Source organism: Canis aureus, chromosome 8 (genome assembly GCF_053574225.1).
Source record: "Canis aureus isolate CA01 chromosome 8, VMU_Caureus_v.1.0, whole genome shotgun sequence".
Lineage (NCBI taxonomy): Eukaryota > Metazoa > Chordata > Mammalia > Carnivora > Canidae > Canis > Canis aureus.
This window is the reverse complement of record NC_135618.1, coordinates 15,350,300-15,376,444: the sequence shown is the minus strand read 5'-3', so window position 1 is coordinate 15,376,444 and position 26,145 is coordinate 15,350,300. Positions and strand designations below refer to the sequence as shown.

The 26,145-nt window shown below is 33.7% G+C and overlaps 1 protein-coding gene across 5 annotated transcripts in view; it reads left to right on the top strand.

Annotated features, from left to right (window-relative positions):
• The window catches only part of COL24A1 (collagen type XXIV alpha 1 chain), a 387,323-nt gene that overhangs the window by 294,124 nt on the left and 67,054 nt on the right, over positions 1-26,145 (top strand). For 4 of the 5 annotated variants that reach the window (XM_077905294.1, XM_077905290.1, XM_077905292.1 and 1 more), the window contains 7 exons: positions 418-525; positions 4,080-4,133; positions 4,390-4,443; positions 5,079-5,135; positions 14,462-14,515; positions 20,851-20,904; positions 21,015-21,068. In XM_077905294.1, coding sequence (XP_077761420.1) covers positions 418-525; positions 4,080-4,133; positions 4,390-4,443; positions 5,079-5,135; positions 14,462-14,515; positions 20,851-20,904; positions 21,015-21,068 — 435 coding nt within the window. The remainder of the gene's footprint in view (positions 1-417; positions 526-4,079; positions 4,134-4,389; positions 4,444-5,078; positions 5,136-14,461; positions 14,516-20,850; positions 20,905-21,014; positions 21,069-26,145) is intronic. The other variant, XM_077905293.1, reaches the window with a different exon arrangement.

The window sequence follows — 26,145 nt, the reverse complement described above, 5'->3', positions numbered from 1 at the left end:
ACAGAACCATACAGTGGAAACTTTTTGCATTAAATAGATCTTTGTGGCATTGACGTTCTCTATAGAAACAGGCCTCTCATAGGACCTATATTTTCTCGTGATAACAAGAAATACATGCATGCATGCAAACATACATACATAACAAATTTCAAAATAAGAAACTTGGTTATTTTTAACTCAACATGAACACCAGATCTACCTGCTTGCTTTGCCAAAACTATTTTTTTAATGTTCTTTCCCTAAATTATTTTTAGTTATATCTTTAGGATAACATAGATGGTCATGGTATGTTATTATTGTCAGTGATGATGCTCACAGAATATCCTCTGGGGTCATTCAGGTATATGATATAGTTAATTCATCTAAGTGAAAATTTGTTTTTTTCTCACTTTTCTCTCTTGCTAATGACATCCACAGGGTGACAAAGGACAAATAGGGCCCACAGGAGAAATTGGAAACAGAGGTGCTCCTGGACAAATTGGGGAAAGTGGTCCTAAGGGTGCCAGAGGAACTAGAGGTGCTGTGGTTAGTATTTGATTTGTTTCCAGACCTGAGTTCACTGTGGATGGAAAAGAAATGTATCCATGTCCTTAAAGTTTCATCCCTTGATTAATTTTACAGAGAAAGCAATAGTTCCATTGAAAATAATCTACCTCCATGGGCTGTGGAGAATTGTAAGCATTCCACAGTACTTAAATGGCTTAGTGGTTTCTGGACATGGAAAAGGGAAAGGGGAAAAAAACTCAAAATGGAAATAAAATATGAAATGAAGTTTTTTAAAAAATCAGATTATAACTCCTCACCTAAGAAAGTTTATATGCCTTGCACTTATAATTTAATATCTATATAAAACTATACTTTTGGGATTGGCAAATTGCTTTGAAAATTAGGTTTATTTAAAAATGAGTTTTCGTTATAAGCTTGGACTCCACATGCTTATCTAGAGTTTTTTTTTTTTTTACCTAACCAGCTGTGATCAATATCCGTAACATCGAATATTTAATCTTTTGCATGAACTTTATATGATGTTGGAAACAAGGGCAGCATAATACTTCTGAACCTATAATAGCAAAATTTTATCGCTAAAATATTTGGAGCTGTTCAGAAAGTCCCAGCATGAGAGATGCAGAATATTTGAGATATAGTGTTTAGTGTTTTCACTGTTTCATAAGCTTGTATGCATGTATATTTCCTCCTCTTCTTTAAAAGTCACAGATGCGGGATCCCTGGGTGGCTCAGTGGTTTAGCGCCTGCCTTTGGCCCAGGGCGCGATCCTGGAGACCCGGGATCGAATCCCACGTCGGGCTCCTGGTGCATGGAGCATGCTTCTCCCTCTGCCTGTGTCTCTGCCTCTCTCTCTCTTTGTGCCTATCATAAATAAATTAAAAAAAAAAAAAAAAAGTCACAGATGCTAGGCTTTTCACCAAGGCCTTCTTGAGAGCATTGCATAATCCGTCTGCTAAGAAAAGTTTGTCTCTGGCTCATGTTACATATTCATCTTACTACTTCAGGTCTTTCTTACTTTCTTTTATTTAAATTATTAATATGTTTCTGCTTTTGGTTTATATGTTTAAAAACTTTATGCAATGTGATTAATTTTTAATAAACATGAGAACTAATTGAGAGTCTTGCCATCAAAGTAGGCTCCTACTTTGGATTTTGTCTAAAAAGAATATTTACTTTTTAAACATTGATACATATCTAACTTTTCCAAAAGGTTTCATTAAATTCACACTCCCACCACCAATACTTCATATTAACCCTTTTGATATTTGGCAATCTGATAAATGAAAAAGTGCATCTCATTTTCTTTCTATTTACATTTCCCTAATTACAATTAAGTAATTTGAATATTTTTTGGAAATTACCATTTATTTATTTATTTCTTCCTTTCTCTTTACGATTTTATTTATTTATTCATGAGAGAGGCAGAGAGATAGGCAGAGGGAGAGCAGGCTCCATGTTACATATTCATGCTCCTGCAGGGAGCCTAATGCAGGACTCGATCCCAGGACCCCAGGATCATGCCCTGAGCTGAAGGCAGACACTCAACTGCTGAGCCATCCAGGCATCCCTGGAATTGCCTTTTCATGTGCACTTTACATGAGTTATATTAGGTTGTTGTCTTTTTCTTATTGACTTGCAATAACACCTTAACATATTTTAGGTAATGTATTTTGTTAAAGATGTTATAAAATATATTACAAATAGATTTCCCTTGCTATCATTTATCTTTTAATATTATTTGTGATATCTTTTGCTGGACAGAGGGTTAATTATGTAGTCCAATTTTTCAGGTTTTTACATTACAGTTCTAGGTTTATTTCTTCATTAGAAATGCCTTTCCTACCTAAAGTATACAAAAATACTCTTCCATATCCTTCTTCTAATACTTTTATAGCTTTATTTTCACCCCTATCAAGTTTATTTTTTGATATGAAATAAATTATAAAGAACTGATTTTTCTCTTTTCTAAATTGATATTCAGTGGTTTCAAAATCATTTAATAAATAGTCAGTTTCCCACTTTTCTGAAATTCCACCCTTACCATAAATGAAACTCTCAAATATTTATTGGCCTGTTTTCATTCTCTCTGTTTTCTTCTATCAATCTGTTAGTCTATCTGTAGGTCCAATACCATACTATTTAAATTATTATACTATTATAGTATTTTTTGAGACCTGTAAGAGCAAGTACTCCATAATTCATTTCTCTAAAAAGTTCAGCTCTTACTATAATTCTCTCTTCCATGTGAACTTTGAAATCAGCTCTTCAGTTTCCTTTAATATTGACTCTTTCTGTATAGAAGCAATATATGTCTTTCTATTTGCTTATATCTTCTTATACATCCTTTAATAAAGTTTTGTTATTTCCTTCATTCTGTTCTTACCTATATCTTTTTAGGTTTATTGTTAGTTTCTTATGGATTTTATGATTTATAATGCAGTCCTTTTTTCCATTAGATCTTTTCTTTGATGCTGTTTAAGACATTTAGTTTTATATTTTTACTTTATATCCACTTTAATGATAGGTGTTCTCATGGGTTCTTTGGGTAAATTATCATATTTAGAACTTCTGGTTAGTCTGATATTTGGTTAGGCATATACCTAGTCTGTGCCTTAATTTTCTTATTTCCTATTTAGTTTCAAACTCAAATAGGAGAGTTGATGTGGAAACTTTCTGATAGTATGAAAGATAAGACATTTTTAGGATTTTTAGTTTTGCTCTTTTCAATTGTCTGAGTCACATTTTCAGTACTTTAGGGGAATTTACTAATTAGCCCTTAATTTATATAGTATCCTCATCTGCAAAATATTGATAAGAAAAGCAATAGGGTGATTATTGCACATAAATTGTCGACCATCTCTATTTTTAACACTTTTAACTAGAGCTGAAACTGTTCATCAGAGCATCTGAAGCTATCAGGTACCTGGATAGCTCAGTCAGTTAAGCGTCTGCCTTTGGCTCAGGTGATAATCTCAGGGTCCTGGGATCCAGTCCTGTATCAGGTTCCCTGCTCAATGGGGAATCTGCTTCTCCTTTTTCTCTGCCCCTTCCTTCTGCCCGTGTTCTCTCTCTTTCCCTCTCTTTCACTCACTCTTGCTGTCAAATAAATAAATAAAATCTTTAAAAAAAAGAAAAGCATCTGAATTATCAATAAATATGTTCTCCTTGATCCCATAGTGACAATATCAAAAACTATCAGGCTGTATCCTAATATTTAGTGATGCACGTCTACCATAAACTTTGACAGATGCAATCTACATTGCCAAGAGTTTACTAGAAAAATATAGGATTCTAGCAACTGAAAATATTTTTCTTAAATTAAGAATATTCATACCAGGCATAGACTACAGAAACATTTTTTGGGGTGGATTTTGTGGTTCAGAAGAAAAATAAGACAAAAGTTAGAAATTTTTGTTCTCCCATTTCAGACTAGGTAAAACATTATACCTAAAAAAAGTCTAAATTTTAAATAATAAGAGTACTAAATAAATAAATAAATAAACAAATAAATAATAAGAGTAATGATTTAAACAGTTGTCTATTTTCTCTCTAATATTTACTTTGTATTTTAGGGACATTTAGGATTGATTGGACCTGATGGAGAACCAGGAATTCCAGGATATAGGGTAATCATTTCTAATTGGAAATTTTAAATATGTATTTACATGAAAGTGATTTTATAAAGATGTCATACCAATTATGCAAATCAAAATAAAATCTCACTGATAAACTCTTCTAATATATTTAGACCTCAACCCCCTAGAGAATAAATCTTATTTTTCTTTCAGAATAGTGCAATATCTAATAGTATGGCCTTGGTGGTATTAGGTGGAATATGGACAAATGATATGTAGAATGTCTACTTACTTGTCCTTTTGTTAGGGTCATCAGGGTCAACCAGGACTTCCTGGGTTGCCAGGACCTAAAGGAGAAAAGGTATGTGTGTATATTGACTTTTCAATCCTAAAGTTAAATATTAAATACTTCTGTTCTTTCTGAAAGTATGCATGGAAACATTTTCAAAGAATAAAATAAATACTTTTCAACTTGAGAAGTATTATAAATTCTAGAAGATAAATAACAAGAGACAAAAATGTAAATAAGTCATCAAAATGTCTTTGATTGGATTGGTTGTTTCAAGATATTCATGAAATAATACATGCTAAAGCACTTTGCAATCTGTAAAGCTTTGTGAAAGTAAAATTAATTACCTACTGAAAGCAATTATGAGACTATAGATTAAATGACTAATATATTTATAGTAAAATATTTTATAGGTTAAGAATAACTATAAGAGGACTCCTGTAGATTTGCAATATCATTGGAAAACTGAAATTTTGAGCAAATTCCTAAACTGCTTTTTATGTAATTTAAGCAGATTGACACTTCTTAGAACCTATAGGAATCACAATTGTAGAAAATATCCTATGCTAAGTTTTGTAGGTAAAAGCTTTCCATTTAGATAAGATAAATATTGTATATTTCATAACATATTAGACAATAATAGCCTGTGTATTTCAAAGGTAATTTTATTAATTTGATTTTGTTTTAAATTATTATCTTCATTATAGGGTTATCCAGGAGAAGATAGCACAGTACTAGGACCACCTGGGCCTCGAGGTGAACCAGTAGGTCTTTTTCTAAAATTATTTTGATGTTTCAAGATAAAATATATATAATAAATTTACAGCACCAATCACATCTTTTCAAGGAGTTTTGTTAGTTTCATAACATGATTTTATAGGCATGTACTATTTATAGTTATATAAACTAAATGTGAAATTTATTTATATCCAGGTTAAGATCCTTAGCATGATACATAGTTTAATACAATGAATTTCCAAATCTAATTTTCAGCATTAAATGTATTATAACAACTTTTTGCAGATATTATCAAAAACTATATACCTTAGACAGTTTAAGACAGATGTTTCTTTAATTATCAAATTCAGATTTATTTCTAAGTGTTAAAAAAATCTGATCTGTATACTTTTTTATAGTAATCTACATAGTTATCAAATGATTTTAAAACTTATCTAGCCAGCTATTATAACCAATACTCTTTAAAGATCACTGACCTGTTCTCCTAATTCAGCATTTTAAGAGCTATGAACACCATTTTGAAAAGTAGCTATTGTAGTTTTGATTATCCGAATAACCACCTTTATGTTCATGATTGACTAAAACAATCTTAAAGGACATTTGTAAATTAAATAGGTAGAACAAAAGTGTTCAGTTCATAAAAATAAATGTAATTGGTTAAATTTTCCATTTTCCATATAATTTTTTTTATCAAAAAAAAAAAATCCTAAAGCAGAAGAATCACATTTTGTAGTCTTTTCTGATATTTTGATCTGTCTCTTTGGAAATGTTTGAAAGTTATCTTTTGTTTTAGAAATAGGAAGGATTTTGGAATTATTCTGATTAAATTAAGCCATCTCATACAGAGGAATACTTATCTATAAGAATATATAAGATATATAAGATTTTTATCAAATATGCTCTAGTCTCTCTAAAGCTCTGGGGGAGAAAATATGGAAATAATGCAAAAACTTTGCCAAGATTAAAAAATGTCACTGAAATGTAATAAATATCTTAAAAGTCTAATATAAAAAGCATCATTTTATCTGGTAGACATAAGACAGGTATGAAACTTAAACCAAGAACATTCTAAATCATTAAAGCAGAGTCGGAGATTATTGTCTTAAATTATGTGAAATACCTTTATTCACATAGGAATAAGTTAAAATTTATCAATTAGTGATCCATTATCAATTTTATGGTTTTGCCAAACATTTCAATTTGAGTTTCTTTTCAGACAGTAGGTCTCATATGCAAAAATTGCTTTCTCATATATCATAAAAATATATGAAAATTTTTAACAGTTTATCATACCAAAGATTTTATATTAGGTATGTCTTGAAAAAGTTAAAAGTGTAAATTTATTAGTTAGGTACTACATGAAGGATTAAAATAAATAAATACAATTTTATTAGGTTAATTTATATTCCTGAACAAAAGTTCAGGAATGCCTGGGTGCTCAGTTGGTTAAGTGTCCCAACTCTTGATTTTGGCTCGAGCCATTGTCTCAAGGTCATGAGATCAAGCCCCACTGTCAGGCTTCTGCCTCAGTGGAGAGTTTACTTCTCTCCCTCTCCCTCTGCCTCCTTCTTCCCCCTCCCCTGCCTACTCATGCATGCTCTTTCTCTCTTTCTCTCTCAGACTCAAAATAAATAAATAAATAAATCTTTTTTAAAAATTAAAAATCCATAGATTAAGGAATAAACAGTGGAATTTTTGATAATGGTAAAGTAGGATTAGCTATTAGATGCTTTAAAAAAAAACTTTGTTTATTGAGAGAGAGAAAGAGAGTAGGAGAAGGGCAGCAGCAAAGGGAGAGAAAATCTCAAGTGCAGTGAAGGGTTGAGTGCAGAGCCCCACACGGGGCTGAGTCTCATGACCCTGTAGTTGTGACCTGAGCCAAAATCAAGAGTCAGACACTGAAACAACTGAGTAACCTAGATGCCCCAGCTATTAAATACTTTTAAAAAGAACATTAAACAGTGTCTTCCAAAGTAGCTCCCAGCCTGCCACACCAGCAGATATCCTTAGCCAGGACTGGCATTCTCCAAAGTAGCTCCTGTCCCAACACACCAAACAAGTGGCTTTAGCCTGGACCAGCATCCCTCCAATGTGGCTCCTGACAAGGACAAAGGGCAAGGCCCACCCATTCAGTATGCCTGGAAATATGGAAATAATTCAGGTCAAATTCAGTTTGACCTCACAACCAGCCATACCAGGCACTGCCCTACCCACACCAATATGCCCCCAGCAATGTGGCCAATCATTGCAGCCATCTGGGCCAGGGGCAGCACTGCTCACCAGCATGGAAGCAACAGCTGTGGCCAAGCCACAACAGGAGGGCACAGACAGCCTACACCAGGCACCCCTCGAGTACCTTGTTCTAGTGACTGGGGGGGAATGTGCTTCTTAGGCCCAAACAACACCTTACATATGAGATCACTCCATCAAGACCATGAGACATAGCTGATCTACTTAATACATAGAAACAAACACAGTAAGTCAGGCCTAACAAAGAGACAGAGGAATATGTTCCAAAAAAACAAGATAAAGCATCAGAAAAAGAACCAAATTACAGAGATAAGCAATTTGCCCATAAAGGATTCAAAGTAGTGATCATAAAGATGCTCACCAAACTCGAGAGAATAGATGAACAGTGAGAACTTCAACAAAGAGATAGAAAGTATTAAAAAGATCCAATAAGAATTGAAGAATACAATAACTGCAATGAAAAAATACACTAGATGGAATAATGGCAGATTAAAGGATACAGACAGATCAGTAATCTGGAAAAACAAGGTAGTAGAAGTCATCCAAACTGAATACCAAAAAGAAAAAAAGGTTTAAGAAAAGAAGATAGTTTGAGGCCTCTGGGAAAATATTAAGCATATAATATAAGTCTTATAAAATAAACTTTAATAAATAGAGTGTAACAAGACAAAAGGAAGAAATAATAGATGAAAACATCCCTGAACTGGGGAAGGAAACCAACATCCAGCTGCAAGATGCAAAGAGAGCTCCAAAAAAGATGAACCCAAAGAGATCCACACCAACAGAAAATAAAGATGTCAAAAATTAAATATAAAGAGAGAATCTTAAAACAGCAAGAGTAAAGCAACTGGTTACATACTCAGTAACACCCATAAGGTCATCAGCTGATATTTCAGCAGAAACTTTGCAGGCCAGAGAGGAGTGGCCTGATATACTCAAAGTGCTGAAAGAAAAAAATCTGGCCAAGAATACACTCCCTGGCAAGATTATCATAGAGAATTAAGAGATAAGGAGTTTCCTAGACAAATGAAAATTAATGGATTTCATCACCTCTAAACTGGACTTCTGAGAAAGGCTAAAGGGACTTCTTTAAGTGGAAAAGAAAACACCATAACTAAAGATTTAAAAATTATTAAAGAAAAAGTCTCACTGGTATAAGCAAACATATAGTAAAGAGAGCATATCCACCATTTATAAAGCTGGTGGGAAACTTAAAAGACAACAGTAGTAAAAACAGTGCACCTGGGTGGTTCAGTCAGTTAAGCATCTGACTCTTGATTTTGGCTCAAGTCATGATCTCAGGATTGCAAGTTCAAGCCCTATACTGGGCTTCATGTTGGATGTGGAGCTTGCTTAAGATTATTTCTCTCCTTTCTCCCTCTCCCCTTCCCCTCTCTTAAAAAATAGTAAAAGCAACTATAACCACAATAATTAACTAAGGGATACACAAAATAAAAATATGTAAATTATGACAACAAATACACAAAACGTGGGGAGAGGAGAACAAAATTGTTGGACTTTTAGAATGTGTTTGAACTTAAATGACTATCAACTTAAAATAGACTACTCTGTACATAGGGCATTGATATGAAACTCATGGAAACCACAAACCATAAGCCTATGATAGATTCACAAAAAATAAAGAGAAAGAAATCCAAATGTACCACTAAAGAAAACCATCAAATCACAAGGGAAGAGAGCAAGAGAAGAACAGAAAAGAACTGCAAACATAACCAGAAAACAATTAACAAAATGGCAATAAGTATATACCTACCAATGATTACTTTAAATGTAAGTGGACAAATGCTCCAATCAAAAGACTGAGTGGATAAGAAAACCCATCGATGTGCTGCCTATAAGATACTCACTTCATACCTAAAAACACACATGGATTGAAAGTGAAAGAATGGAAAAGAAATATTCCATTCAAATGGAAATGAAAAATACCTGGATAGCGTACTCATATTAGACAAAATAGACTTTAAAACAAAGACTGTAAGAAGACATAAGAAAGGGCATTACATAATGATAAAAGGATCAATTCAACTAGAGAATATAATAATTGTAAATACCTATGCACCAAACCTTGTAGCACCTAAATTTTTAAAGCAAATATTAATAGACATAATGGGAGAAATCTACAGTAATGCAATAATAGGGCACTTTAATACTCTACTTACATATATGGATGGATCATTTAGACAGAAAGTCAATAAGGAAATAGTTGCCTTAAATAACACGTTGGACCAGAGGGACCTAATGGATATATACAGAACATTCCATTCAAAAACAGCAGAAAAGAAAAGGGGCACCTGGGTGGCTCAGTCAGTTGGTTGTCAGCCTTTGGCTGAGGTTACGATCCCAGCATCAGCATCCTGGGATCGAGCCCCATGTTGGGCTTTCTGCTCAATGGGGAACCCGTTTCTCCCTCTCATTCTGCCTACTTGTGCTCACTCGCTCTGTCAAATAAAGTCTTAAAAAAAAAAAAAAAAACAGAATGCTCATTCTTCTTAAGTGCACACGGAACATTCTCTAGGTTAGATCACATGTTGGGCCAGAGAGCAAGTCTTAATAAAGTTTAGAAGGCTGAAATCATATCAAGCATCTTTTCTGATTACAATGGTATACAACTAGAGATAAATATCAAGAAAAAAACTGGAAAAGCACACAGGCACATGGAAGCTAAACGACATGCTACTAACCAAACAAGGAGTAAATGAAGAAATTAAAGAGAAAATTAAAAAAAAATACCTGAAGCCAAATGAAAATAAAAACAGCATCCTCCATCTAATACAAAGTTATATGCCAACAAATTGGGCAACCTAGAAGAAATGTATCAATTCCTAAACATGTATAATCTTCCAAGACTAAATCAAGAAGGAATGGAAATTTGAACATATTGATTACTGGTAATGAAAATAAATCAGCAATCAAAATCTCCCAATAAACCAATGTCTGGGACCAGATGGCTTCACAGATAAATTCTATCAAATTGTTTATTTTTTTAATATTTTATTTATTTATTCATGAGAGACACAGAGAGAGAGAGAGAGGCAGAGACACAGGCAGAGGGAGAAGTAGACTCCAACAGGGAGCCCAACGCAGGACTCAATCCCAGGTCTTCAGGACATGCCCTGGGCTGAAGGCGGCACTAAACCACTGAGCCACATGGGCTGCCCTCTATCAAATATTTAAAGAAGCATTAATACCTATACTTCTTAAACTATTCCAGAAAAATTAGAGGAAGGAATGCTTTCAAATTCATTCTATGAGGTTAGCATTATCCTGATACCAAAACCAGATAAAGACAGTACAAAAAAAATTACAAGCCAATATCATAGATAAACATAGACCATAGATTCAAGAATATAGATGCAAAACTCCTCAACAAAATATGAGCAAACAAACTCTGGGAAATGAACTAGGGGTGGTAGAAGGGGAGAAGGGCAGGAGGTGGGAGTGAATGGGTGACGGGCACCGGGGGTTATTCTGTATGTTAGTAAATTGAACACCAATAAAAAATAAATTAAAAAAAAAAAAAAGAGGTAAATGTGGGACGCCTCTGTGGCTCAGCGGTTGAGCATCTGCCTTTGGCTCGGGGCATGATCCTGGAGTCCCGGGATCGAGTCCCCCATCGGGGTCCCTGCATGGGGCCTGCTTCTCCCTCTGCCTGTGTGTCTCTGCCTCTCTCTGTCTCTCATGAATAAATAAATAAATCTTTTTTTTTAAATAAATAAAATCTTAAAAAAAACAAAAACAAAAAAAAACAAAATATGAGCAAACAGAATTCGGCAGTACATTAAAAGGATCATATACCACAATCAAGTAAGATTTACTTCAGAAATACAAGGATGGTTCAGTATTTCAAATCAATCAATTTGATACACACATTAACAAAATAAAGGATAAAAATCATGATTCTTTCAATAGATGCAGAAAAAGCATTTGACAAAATTCAACATCCACTTATGATGAAAACTCTCAATAAATATCTTAACATAAGTTAGGCTATATTTGAGCACACAACAAACATCATACTGAATGGTGAAAAGCTGAAAGCTCTTCCTGTAAGATAAGGAACAATAGTACTATGCTTACTCTCACCATTTGTATTCATAGTACTAGAAATACTAACCATAGCAAGCAGAGAAAAAAAGAAAGAAAAGGCATCCCCATTGGTAAGATAGAAGTAAAATTGTCAATATTTACAAATGACACTATACTATAAATGGAAAATAAAGATTTCATCAAAAAACTATTACAATTACTAAATTAACTGAGTAAAATTTCAGGTTACAAAATTAATATGCAGTAATCTGTTGCTTTTCTATGCAATAATAACAAATTATCAGAAAGAGAAATTAAGAGACACCTGGGTGGCTCAGTGGTTGAGCACCTGCCTTCAGCCCAGGACATGATCCTGGAGTCCCAGTATTGAATCCCACATTGGCTCCCTGCATGGAGCCTGCTTCTCTCTCTGCCTATGTCTCTTCCTCTCTCTCTGCGTGTCTCTCATGAATAAATAAACAAATAAAATCTTTTTTTTTTTAAAAAAAGAGAGAAATTAAGAAAACAATCCCATTTACAATTGAACCAAAAATAATAAAATCTCTAGAAATAAGTTTAACCAAGGAGGTGAAAGACCTATATTCTCAAAACTATAAGACATTGATGAAAGAAATTAAAATGACAAAAATAAATGGAAAGATATACCATGTTCATGAGTTAGAAGAATCAATATTAAGATGTTCATACTATCCAAAGCAGCCTATAGATTCAATATAATTCCTAGCAAAATTTCAATAGGATTTTTCACAAAACTAGAACAAATTATCCTAAAATTTGTATGGAATGAGAAGACCCTGAATAGCCAAAACAACCTTGAGAAAGAAGAACAAAGCTGCAGATATCATGCTGCTTGATTCAAACAGTACTTACTACAAAGGTGTGGTTATCAAAACATTATGGTACTGGCACAAAAATAGATACATAGATCAATGAACAGAATAGAGAGCCCAGAAATAAATATATACTTCTATGATCAATTAGTCTTGACAAATGAAGCAAGAATATACAATGGGGAAAGGATAGTTTTTTCAATAAATAATGTTGAGGAAAACTGGACAGCTACATGCAAAAGAATGAAATTGGACCTTTTTTTTCCAATACATGCAAAAAAACACACAAAATGAATTAAAGGCCTAAACATTAAGACCTGAAATCCTAAAACTTCCAAAAGAAAACAGGTGTAAGTTCTTGCATATCAGTCTTAGCAATATTTTTTTGGATATGTCTCCTCAGGCAAAGACATCAAAAGCGAAAATAAGCAATTGGGATTACATCAAACTAAAAAGCTTTAAAAAAAAAAAAAAAAAAAAAAAAAAAAGCTTTTTCACAGTAAAGGAAACCATCAAAAAATCCAAAAAAGCAACCTCTAAATGAGAGAAGATATTTGCAAATGATATATCCAATAAGGGATTAATATCCAAAACATATAAAGAACTCAAATAAAACAATATGATTTTTTAAAAAATGAGTAAAGGGGAATGCCTGGGTGACTCAGCAGTTGAGTGTCTGCCTTCAGCTCAGGGCATGATCCCGGGTCTGGGGATCGAGTCCCACATCAGGCTCCACCCGGGGAGGCTGCTTCTCTCTCTATCTGTGTCTCTGCCTATGTGCCTCTCATGAATAAATAAATCTTTTAAAAAAATTTTAAATATAAATAAAAATAGATAAAGGATCAGAATAGATATTTTTCCAAAGAAGACATATAGAAGGCCAATAGACACATGAAAAGATGTTCAACATCACTAACCAAGGAAATGCAAATCAAAACCACAATGAGATTTAATCTCACACTTGTCAGAATGGCTGGTATCAAAAATAACAACAAAGAAGAAATAACAGATGTTGGCAAGGATGTGGGAAAAAAAAAGGAACCCTCATGAACTGTTGTAGGAATGTAAATTGGTGTAGCCACTATCTAAAACAGTATGGAGATTCCTCAAAAAATTAAAAATTAAAAATATTGTATGATCCAGCTCTTTGACTTATTGGTGTATATCTGAAGAAAATTAAAAAATATAATTTAAAAAGATACATACACCTAAATGTTCATTGTAGCATTATTTACAATAGCCAAGATATGGAACAATCTAAGTGTTCACTGAGATGAATGGGTAAAATGATGGTTATACACACACACACACACACACACACACACATACACACACATACAATATGATATTACTCAGCCATAAAAAGGAATGAAATCTCTTCTTTGTGACAACATAGGTGCACCTAGCGGGCATTATGCTAAGTGAAATAAGTTAGAGACAGATAATACTGAATGATTTTACTTATATGTGGAGTCTAGAAGAAAAAAAACAAACAAACAGATTCATAAATTCACAGAACAAACTGTCCAAGGAGGATGAGATAGGGAGGTGGGAAAAATAGGTGAAGGGGATTAAGTGGTACAAACTTTCAGCGATAAAATAAACAAGTCATGGGATGTAAAGTACAGCATAGTGAATATAGTCAATAATATAACTACATATGGTGACAGATGGTGACCAGACTTATTCTAGTGATCATTTCATAATGTGTATAAATGTCAAATCGCTACATTGCATGCCTGAACTAATATAATATCATATATCAACTATACTTCAAAAAAATACATAAATAAATAATGTACTAAATATAATCTTTTAATTAATGGAATTAATTATGTGGCTGAATGATCCAGATTAAATTTTTTTCTATCATTTTAACATTAAGTAGAAATGCAGGTTATTTTGCCAATGTCCCTAATATACTTTATTCATCTGAAAATTCATATTGTTTAAAGTGGACTTCATTTCTTCGATATTTTTCCTAGCAGAATCATTATAAGATTCTCTTTAAATAACTCCATGCTTATGATGCTCTTGGTACTACTGAAATTCAATCTTTGGAAATTATTTAGTGGAACTAAGCAAATTATTATACATTTGGTTTCATATTTTTGGAAAAAATATTCCACACTAACTATATTATCTGTATTTACAAATACTTAGATCCAGCTGTGAAACATTATTTTTGCATGTGGTCTCTGTAGGGTATTATCGGGGAACAAGGAGAGAGAGGAGAGCCTGGAGAAGAGGGCTATAAGGTAATTAGAGCAAATTTAATATTTTGCTTCTAAATTGAATTAGTATTCTTTGTGATTTTGTTTGGTTTCAAATAAAAATAAGCATCACTGAGTTATTAGTAATATCTTGTGGTATTAGAACAAGCATAGCTCTTTGTACTTTCTGTTCCAACTTTCTAGAATCATCTTCATCTCCTCTCATTGCTGCTTTTTTCTCATCATTCAGATGTCAGCTGAAATGTTACTTCCTGAAAGACCTTCTCTCACTGCCCTTTCTATCCATCATTTAATATCATATTTTAATGCTACCTGTATTATCTTACTACTTTTTTGGTACATTTTTCTTTGTTTATTGTCTATTTTCCTCTACCAAAAAGTAAGATCCATGAAAACAAGACTCTTTGGCTTTTTTTTTTTCTTATCATTATACCCCTAATTTCTAGAACATAATATTCCTGGTGTATAGTAGGAATTCATTAAAGAGTTGTTAAATGGGTGGATGAATGTTATTATATTCTCAAGCCTTCTGTCAATTCTTTTCCATTGTTAGAAGGATTTTATGAGAAGAGCTTCATCAGCCAAAATTATATTAGACCATGTGTAGAATTCACTGTATTATTTTTTATTAGCACATTTGTGTTTCGGATATTCTGTATTCTTGCCTCATGTCCTCTTCCTGTTTACAGTGTCTGTAGCTAAACAAAATGGTCATCTGCTAACTCACTTCCTATAGCTTCTATTATGTTCCTTTGCTCACAATATTCTGTGTCTACTCACAGTATTATTTTATCTTTATTTACATAAATCCTATCTATCCTTTATAATCTAGTTCAAACTCCTTTTTTCCCAACTCACCCTAACAGGAATCTTTCCCTATTCTGTAGTCCTATATTTATTATTTACAGAAGTCATTCAACAGAAATATTTTACCCTCTTCTGTTGTGGATATTTTTGCTAATTATTTGTAATGTGCAGAAGTATCTCAGCTCTCCAATTTGAATATGATTTCTCTCTTCTACAATGTTTGTTCTGAGCTTTGTACATAATAGTATACAATATGCATATAAACATAATTCATATTTAATAATGAATTGATTGGTTATTTGATCCAATATATTCCTCCCATAAAATTTCAGTAATCATATCTGAAATGAAGATTTAAATAGCTAGATTGAATAAATAAGCTTGTAGGTAGATAATTATCATTAATAAATTGATTTTTTCAAGTCTGAAATCTGAAAAATCAGCTTTTACTCCCTAAAATTCTCCTTGAAACAAATGTTGAAGGTAGCTCTAAATGATTGTAATAGTTGTGGTGGTCATCTTGCATTTCTTCTATTTTTAGAGAAACATTTTAAAACATCATATATATATATTCCGTTTCAAATTTATATAACATTTGTGTCTATATGTGTTTCTAAATCCAGGGAATCCACTGTATTTATTCAAAATTAGGTTTCCTTTGGATTGAGAAGCCAACCCACTGCTTCCAGAATAATTTGAGAAGCATCTTAAAGTTCTTAGTTTTTGCTGTGCATACCTTCACACATTCTCAGGAAAATTGGGTTCTTGCAATATCTTCTTTTGGTCTCTACAACTACAAAACATTTGGTAGCTAAACCAGCAAATTTACTGCCAAACAAACAGGTAACTATTCTTTTGAAAGAAGAAAAGAATCTCTTCATCTGGCTAGGAGAAGAAAAACTCTGCCTGCCTTATTCTTTATAGACACGCCTTACTCAGAAATCCTTCATCAGAGAACTTCTTCATAGGCCCGCTGTGGGATCTATTTCTCCTTCCTCATTCCACAAATTCTGGTGAAGTTTTCAGTTGTGGATATTTCATGAATTAGTTTGACCCACATCTTCCCTTGTGTCTTATTCTATCCTATGTTCTTAGATTTTAGAGGTCATTTTTATCATTTGTTGCTGGTTTTATTCTAAACAAGCCATCTTAAGCCAGACAGCCACAATAGTTTTATTGCTTAGATATCTGAAAGCCATGAAATATCCACACTTGTCCCCTTCCAAGTTTTCCCAAGCACAAATTTGATTCATACTGGGAAATGATGCTTGCTTTAGAGTTAGATTATTCTGTTATAGCCTCAGATGAAATTTTTAAATGTTTGCTTTTCGATAGTTTTAAAATGTACGTATTATCCTTTCACTCTAGGAAACTGGTGGTTAGCATTATCACCAAGCCTTCTTTTTATTAGGTTAAAATACACATAAAATTTACCATGTTAACCATTTTATTTTTTTAAGATTTTATTTATTTATTTGAGCCAAGGAGGCATGTGTGTGCATGAGCAGGGGGGAGGGGCAGAGAGAGGGAGAAACAGACTCTCCACTGAGCAGGGAACCTAACCTGGAGCTCCATCTCATGACCCTAAGATCATGACCTGAGTCAAAGGCAAACACTTGACTGACTGAGCCACCCTGGCATGCTCATTTTAACCATTTTAAAGTATACAATTAAGAGAATTTTAGGACATTCTCAATATTTTGCAGCCATCACACATAGTTCCAGAACATTTTCATCACCCCAAAGAGGAAGCACCTACCCATTAAGCACTCACTCTGTATTTCTCTTAGCCTTTGGCAATCATTACTTGGTTTTATGTCTCTATTGATTATCACCCCAAAGAGGAAGCACCTACCCATTAAGCACTCACTCTGTATTTCTCTTAGCCTTTGGCAATCATTACTTGGTTTTATGTCTCTATTGATTATCTATTCTGGACATTTCATGTAAATGGAATCATATAATATATAGCTTTTTGTGTCTGGCTCATTTCATTTAACACAATGTTTTCAAAATTCATCATGTTGTAGAATTATTAGTACTTTGTGCCTTTTGTGGCTGAATAATCACCAACTTTTTAAAAATATTTTTATATTTACAAATTCTCTTATTACAGTCATGAACTCATGATTATCCTATTGGATAAAAAAAATGGAATAGGGGGCGCCTGGATGGCTCAGTCAGTTTAGTGTCCCACTCTTGGTTTCAGCTCAGATCATGATCTCAGGGTCATGAGATCAAGCCCCACATTGGGCTCTGTACTCAACAGGGAGTCTGCTTAAGGATTCTCTTCCTCTGCCCCTCTCCCCACTCATGTGCAGGTGTACACTCTTTCTTTCCCCCTCTCTCTCTCAAATAAATAAATAAATTTTAAAAAATGGAATGGCTAGTGCAAATTTTTACTTCCATTCATTTATCAACTATTAGAAATTTTTAAAAATCTTTTTCACCATGCTTTGTTCTTTTTTCCTTTTAAAGAAACTGAGAATTACAGAAGTCATGTGTCTTGCTCATTGTCATCAGTAAACACTCATTAAGCATCTTTATACATGACAGATCTTATGTCTTATGCATAATAAAATCTCTGGTCACTCATCATATATTTGGATGTCTGCCATGGACCAGGAGCAGAACTAGGTATCATGAATTTAATACTGGACACCTCTCCAAGGTACAGTCCCCACTTCTGTGTAAAACACATGTAGAAGATATACAGAATAAGAACGTTTAATCAGTATAAAAAAAGATATAGTAAATTATAGCTGTCATCCAGAAAGCTATACATTCCATAGGTCAAGCTAAATTCATTTGAGGCATGAGAAAGCCAGAGGACTTAATGAGAATAAGCATATTATACTGTCAACACCTGCTTTTTAAAACCATGGGCAAAAACATACACATACCTAAGATTAAGTCAGACTCAACTTATGTGAGATGAAGTCCTAGAAATACATTGGATAAATTATGTTCTAGCTCAAACTCCATTTTGATTTGGTTTGGCAAAGTCCATAGCATCTTTGTGCACAACAAAATAACATTTAAATCCTCAGTTAGCCATCATTCCTTAGCATCAGACATGCATATCCAGATTGCTATGGGATATCATCACAGGCACCTCTACCTCAGTATGTCCTATACCACAGTTTCATCATCCTCCTCAAATTTGATCCTCTTCTTTCTACATCCTCAATTCAGTGAATGCTACCATCAGACATTAAGGTGTTCAAGCCAATAAATGAATCATCCCTCTCTTTCTTTCTCTGTCTCGGTCTGTTTCCCTCTCTGTCTATTGCTCTCCCTCTGCTTCTGTCTCTTTTTCTCTCTCATCCTTTCCCTCCTCTCCTTGGGCTTTCCTCTCATCTCTAAAATTTACTTCACCACTTCTTTTGACCTCAGATAGCTCTGAAACATAGCCACTTTGCCCTACTTTAGTTCAGGTTCATCATTTTTGTCTGAATTACTTTAATAACTTCCTAACTAGACTCCCTATCCCCCATTTGTAGGCCTCTCAAACCCATTCCCCATGTAACATGTTCTGGCAAACTAATCTCCACTTATTCCTCCATGCCATCTCCTTTGTCAGAAGGTCTTTTTACTTTGCTACCTGGAATACTCATCCTTCAAAATTCAGCATATCATCACTTCCCTTATAAAATCCTTGGCCATCTAGCTCCTATTGGACATTTAGTGCATCCCACCACTAATATCACTAGGCAAAGTCAATCACTTCCCATAACCTTGCCTATGTTACTTTATAATAATATTTATTACAGCATATTTAATTTTCAACACTGCAGAAAAATGGCCTAAGAGAAATAGTTGGCTATTCTGTGATCATTCTAAAAAGGTCTCTATGGCAGCCTGGGGGCACTCAGCAGTTTAGCACCCCCTTCAACCCAGGGCGTGATTCTAGAGTCCTGGGATGGAGTCCCACATTGGGCTCCCTGCATGGAGTCTGTTCTCCCTCTGTGTCTCTGTCTCTGTCTCTCTCTCTCTCTTTCTCTCTCTCTCTCTCATGAATAAATAAATAAAATCTTTAAAAAAACAAAAAGGTCTCTAAACTACAGACAAATATGGTAACTAAGTCACAATTGGCCATTCATGGTTTTGAGTTTGCTCAAATGCTCAGTCTCACTGCACTCTCTAACTCCAGCTCTTCACCAATCATTTCTCTCCTGAGTTCTGCTTAATAAATGACTTATAATCATCGTATTTACTTGTACCAAACTTTATCTTCATTGACCTGATTCTATTCTTGCTGACTCTGCTCATGTTTTTCTGGTAAGGACATGTGTATTCTCTTTAGTTGTGACCATATTCTATAGAAAGCTTTCCAAACTAGACTTTCTCTTTTGCCACTGTTCACTCTCTTAAACAGGGTTCTTTTTTTAAAATCAATTAGCTGGATCTTAAAACCATAAATATTTGCCTCAAAGAATGCAAACAAAGAAGGCTTCAACTGATCTTTCTGTGAGATAAATATCATTAGCCTATGTAGGCAATTCTTCTTCTAGTCCAGAAAAAAGGAAATGGGCCTATGGCATTCTTTTTGTAATATTCAAGAGCAGGAAGAAAGAAATCTGAAGCAAAGAGGACACTAGGAAAGGGGATAAAAGAGCTTGCATGCAGAATTCTTCATGCATACTCTGACATGCCCTTGGGTTGTTGCTAGTTTCTATTTACACACTTGAAAAGGGAAATGTGGTAGGTCAGCATTCCTTCTGAGGAGGACTAGCGTGATGACAGATTGCTGAATATTAAAGTCATTTGATGTGTCTTGGCATTATATACAGTAACAACTCCCAGTTTTCAACTCAATAAATCTATCCAAATGGTATAAACTTAGTTTGTAAAAATGGAGACCATACATAATTCACTTCCACAGTGGAAATAGGTTGAAAAAAGAAATTTGTTCTCAAGCCCTTTTTCTTTGGTTATTTACTATACTAGTTTCCTGACCAAAATCACTGTAAACCAAATGGTTTAAAACAACAGAAATTTATTCTCTCGCAGTTCTAGATACCAGAATCTGATATTGAGATGTTAGCAGACTGTGCTCCCTTCCACAGGCTCTAGGGGAGAATCCTTGCTTTCCTTTTCTAACTGCTGTGGCTACATCACTCCAGTGCCTGCCTCTGGCCCTCTCCTTGGTTGCTTGTGTCTAGCTTTCTCTTATATGGGTACTTGTTGTAGACAATTCAGGATCATCTCTTTTTAAGATCATTAACTTAATGATATCTGCAAAGACCTTTTTTTTTCCAAACGAGGTCACATTCACAGGTTCTGGGAATTAGGAAATAGAAATCTTTTGGTGGGCCATGATTTACCCCACTACATTAACCTATGTGCAAAATGAAACAAACTTTATACTCTACTCAGTTATCATAATATCCAGTGGCTATTATATTTCACAGCATTTCCAAGAAAGAATCATAATTTCTGTTATATAAATTGCGTTTTATAACATTTTACTGCTATTTTAACCAATGTCACCTTATTTTCTAAGTTACATGTCTCTATTTACTATAATAATTCATCTTTTCTCTTCCTAGGGTCATGTGGGTTTGCCAGGACCAAGAGGTGCTACTGGACAACAAGGGCCCCCAGTATGTTTTGAAAATATTCTTTATAATTCTGGCATTGAAAAAAATTAATGTTGATATATCTTATTTGGTCTCTGCTTCATACATGGTTTCTGTCTGGTTTCCTATTAAAGGGTGAGCCAGGTGACCAAGGTGAGCAAGGACTAAAAGGAGAGAGAGGATCTGAAGTAAGTTGAAATTATTTGAGACAATTTGAAACTTAATGTTGGTTTTAGAAAGCAGGGGCATAGGAGCTACTGTTCATTGTGATTTAATTTTTTTTTTTTTTATTTATTTATGATAGTCACACAGAGAGAGAGAGAGGCAGAGACATAGGCAGAGGGAGAAGCAGGCTTCATGCACTGGGAGCCCAACGTGGGACTCGATCCCGGGTCTCCAGGATCGCGCCCTGGGCCAAAGGCAGGCGCTAAACCACTGCACCACCCAGGGATCCCCTGTTCATTGTGATTTAAATGATCATTCACCCTTCCAGAGCAAGGATCACTGTAGGCCTCTCATCAGAGTGTTTGTCACTAAGTGTGCAAAAACCAGATTATTGATTATTTCATGTGTTTTGACTGCCATCCAAATTTCCCCTTATCATCAGGCTTCTCTGGCTTTGTGAAAATTGCCCAAAGCTATCCAGAATGAATGGTCTCTCTTTGCGGTTTTAAGCAAAAATATCAATAAGCTTAAAACCAGCATTGAAAAGTGAAAACCTCTTGGTCAAACCTATATAGTTTTAGTAAGAGTAGGGGTAGAAATAGTTTGACTACGTGACAAAGATTCATGCTTGGTTTAAAATCTTTTTGTCTGTAAGACAAGCCAATTATCTGTTATCAAATAAACTAAAAACACATCAGCTTATTGAATTTAGACATCTCTTTTCCTGTGCATTGCTCAATGTTAACTCTGCCTTATTGGAGGTAGTTACCTTATAATTTGCTGTGTAATCTATACTGTCAGTTCATTGCTACCCTACTTTTCATAGCATTCTGATTTCATATACTATCAATTTTAAATTAAATTCTTAAGAAAATGTACTGTATTTTAATAATAAATTAGGTGAAAATTGATAAAAATAATCAAATTAAGGCCATATTTCTCCAAAGTCGTTAAGCAGTCTTCACCCATACTTTGTGTTTACCACATGTAGGAATAAATAGTAAAATTGGGTCGAATCTGATATTACATAGGTGCTCACTCACCTAAAGCCATTTTGAATAGTCTTGACATCTACCTACTAACTCCTTGTCAGTTCCTCAATAAATAAGAACTAATACATTAAAAAAAACTAAAATATACCATTGAAGGCAAGCCTTAACAAGAATAAATGAAGAGAGAGAAGGTAATTGCCCCACTTATTTACAACCTTTAGTACCCAAATTAGAAAAAATAGTGGAAAAAGCTATGAACCTAGAACACTACTACTGCTTTCATGTGACTTCCTTATATTTGGATTAAGTGCCTAAGGATGCACATGCGCTCCCAAGGCTTGATCCTAAAATTTCTAAGCTCTTACAATTAGTACTTTCATATTCTCAGTATTTTCTTTTTCTTTTTTGGCATATGTCAGGAAGAAGAAATTTTTTAAATATTTATTACTATCTATTAAAATTATGCCAATGAAATTCAAATATTCTTACTAGACAACTATGTTTCCAGCTGATGTAGTCAACTATCCCTAGTTAGAGTCAAAAGATACTGAGAAGCTATGGCTTAAATACTGTATAATCGAAGGGGATTCATTCTATCCTGCCTTGGGCAATACTGGCAAACAGTTCACGGTTACATTAAAAACCCTCTTAGAATTTTAAACAGTCATAATTGCTACAAGAATAATCATTGACCATGAATTATTCACTAGGGATACTTTAGTGGCCAGGTGGATCTTGTCCAATTGTTGTCATCTTGTTTTTGCAAAGCTTTAAATTTGTTTTTTAGGTTTGCAAATGGCCCTGTAAAATCATCTGGACTATCCTCTCATTTTTCAGATGAAGAAATTTAAGTGTCAGAGAGATTGAGTTACCTAAGATCCAGAATTAGTTTACAACAGAACCAACACTAGAAATTTCCTGACTCCTAATATTATACAAAAGCCTCTATTACTTTGAAATCTTTTATAAATCAAGTAAAATACGATTAATCTTACTTAACCAACTAACTTAATCATTGGGCTCTCATATATGAGACAGTGGGAATCTATACAGAAAAAGAACAAGTCAAAGCCAATTGCACAACCACTACATTTTCAAAAAGATTTTTGTAATTCAAAAGTAGTGAACTGTCCTATAATGGCTTTCAAAGACTAAGACTCAAGCCAAAAATCTTATTTTTCTTCCAAAACAAAATTCCAGATTTTAGTGAATTGAAGTTTCTTGGTTAAAAAAAGGAAGAAAGAGTAATTATTGCCTAACTCTAAATCTGTTTATATTGTAAAGCTATCCTAACAAAGTTAGAACTAGCTAAATGTTGAGATAACTGTCTTTCAGCTTCATTTAAATAAAAACAAACAAGAGTTTGGACTATAATGATACATTGTTAAATGTCCATTATCAAAAGAATTAAAAATAAACAAGTAAATAAATAAATAATTAATTAAATAATTAAATAAAATTTTAAAAAAAGAATTAGACTACCTTCCCTAGGAGCCTGTGAACTGGTATCATCCCGATGACTGGAAAGCTGTTTTAAATTGATCTCATTTCAAAGGGAGCATTCTTTTTCAAAGATAGCCAGACAAAAGAGAAAGCACAATTTTATGCTCACTCTAAAGACTACATGTAAAATTCATTTGCCTTTCCTATTATGAAAACAGTAAAGTCTGTTTGTTGATTTATGGGGTACTTAATATTTCAATAAAATAATATGAATAAATTAAGTTTGAAAGTAGCATTAGAATACTTCTAACTTTACTATACTTGAATCCTGGGTATTGGTTAAGGAGTAACTTCTTTTCATTCTTATGATAGCAACCCAATCATGTACCAACACCTTATATGACAATTTTTTTTCTTTGTCTTTGGCCCAAATCTGTAATTTCCTATTGAAATAGAATACCTCTACATAGGACTAAGGTTTAGTAATGTTTGGCTCTTAATTGAGTTATAAGCCAACAATTCCATTTTGAGATTTTTTTTAATGTACAATTTTTTAAAGAATCAATGTTCTACACTTTGATGATCTTGATACATCTAAAATCTCCATTGTAAGACTGTGTTTTTTTCCTAACTGACCTACTTCCTTTTAGTATGATGACAATAATTGTAATAAGGAAATCTTTCCTGAATTGAACATCTCAAAACAGCAGAGACTATATTTTTGTTATTTGCTAAGCACTTTTTGTCTTCAGTAGACCGATTTTGCTGCAATTGTCCTATTCCAAGTAGCAAAATATACTTTGAAAGTATTTTTTATAGTCATACTTTCCGTTTTGTGTTATTCTATTGGGAGCTGCTTCCTGACGCCCATCCAAGTCTGAATAACATTCTAATTTTCATGATTATAAACCCATGCATGTAGATTTCATGACACAACATTTAACTTTTCTGAAACAATTCCCAACATAATAGGCATCCCAAAATGTAATCAATCTGTGATGATTTGTGAATCTCTTTGTTTTTATTTCATTATATGAACATTGGAGTAAAACCCTGATTTACATGTGTAGTATGTCTGAACCAGAAGACATAAACTCAGGTATACTAAAAATATGACTTTGTTTTTTATATGCTTTTTATAATGGAACTTAACATCTGTCCTGAGTGCACATGTGCCCATTCTGCTTCGTGATAGAAATCTAATTGGAAAAAAAAAGAAAAAAAAAAAAAAAGAAATCTAATTGGTGGAAATCTAATCAACTGAGTGCCTTTAATTCCATCCACACAAATATCCTACATTTGATTTAGAGTTTTCCCTATTCACTTTCTTGTCAGTTTTGCAGATATATTCTGGGTGGCAGTGGTAGGGAAGAGGAATCGGATGTGAGTTTGGTCTTTAGTCATCTATTTACACTAGTATACACCGAAATGCACATCATCCATTTAGATTCCCAGCTGCCATCATCCCACTATGTTGACATCTACCTTGGCCTTCCTTGCAGAAGTTCTTTAATTCATGCTGGAATGTACAGCCATTTTCTGAGTACAGAAAAGGCACAAAGTCTCCTTATATGGGCCCTTAAGGGCTATATGTTTCTGTTCTTGGCCATGTGGAAATACATTCTGCTAATCCCTATACCATGCCCTGTGCTTGGGAGACTCAGACTTTCTCAAGCCCACAGACCTAGACATCTCATGTAGAAATTTCTACTCTACTGCTGACACTCAGTTTATGTGGACTTCTAAATGAAGACTTCAGTCTCCCAAATCCCCTCACTTATCTGAGAGAATTATTGCTTCTACCCACCCCAGGACTTGAGGGCAGAGTGAGGTGTAAAGGGCCCTTCTCAGAGATTCCTGTTAGTGTCGAACAATCTTGCTTCTCTTCTACTTCTCTTCTTACCTTTCTCCAACTTAAAGATCTTTATATCTCCTCAAATAGGAAAAATTTTCTCTTATACTATTATAATTCTAAATCTGTTCTTTAGGGCAAATTATATGACTTGAATCCTTTGTGACCTTGGTTTTTGATAATCAAATATAAACACAGTCATAATTCTACAAGAATAATCATTGACCATGAATTATTCACTATGGAGACTTTTAGTGGCCAGGTGGATCTTGTCCAAGTGTTGTCATCTTGTTTTGACTTTAAATATTTAAAAATCAGGCTTTTGTATTTAAAAATATATTCTTCTCAAAATATTATATCCTTCTCCAATTATTACCCCACCATGAGTTTCAGAGGACTATTTGAAATTCATAAGCTAAGGAAATACCTATTTTGAAAATCTAAAATCTAGAACAGATTAGCACTTTACATAAAAACAAATACTGTAAAGGAAAAAAACATTCTGGTTACATATTTGATATTATCACAGTTCATATACTATTTAATTAATGCTATTAGAGATAAGTGAAATCAATTTTTAATATTAAAATCTTATTTATTTTACTTCTTTATTTTGTTCTAAAGGTATATTTATTTTTAGAGATATTATTCCAGGAATTGCATCTTCTTCAACTAAAGTCATATCATCTACTGTTTCATTTCCTGGTTTCCTTACTTTTAGAATGACTTTACATTAGTGATTTTTTAAGGCAAGTAAAATAGTTTTCCAAGCTGGAGGTAAAACTCTTATTCCATATAATCCCCATTATCAAA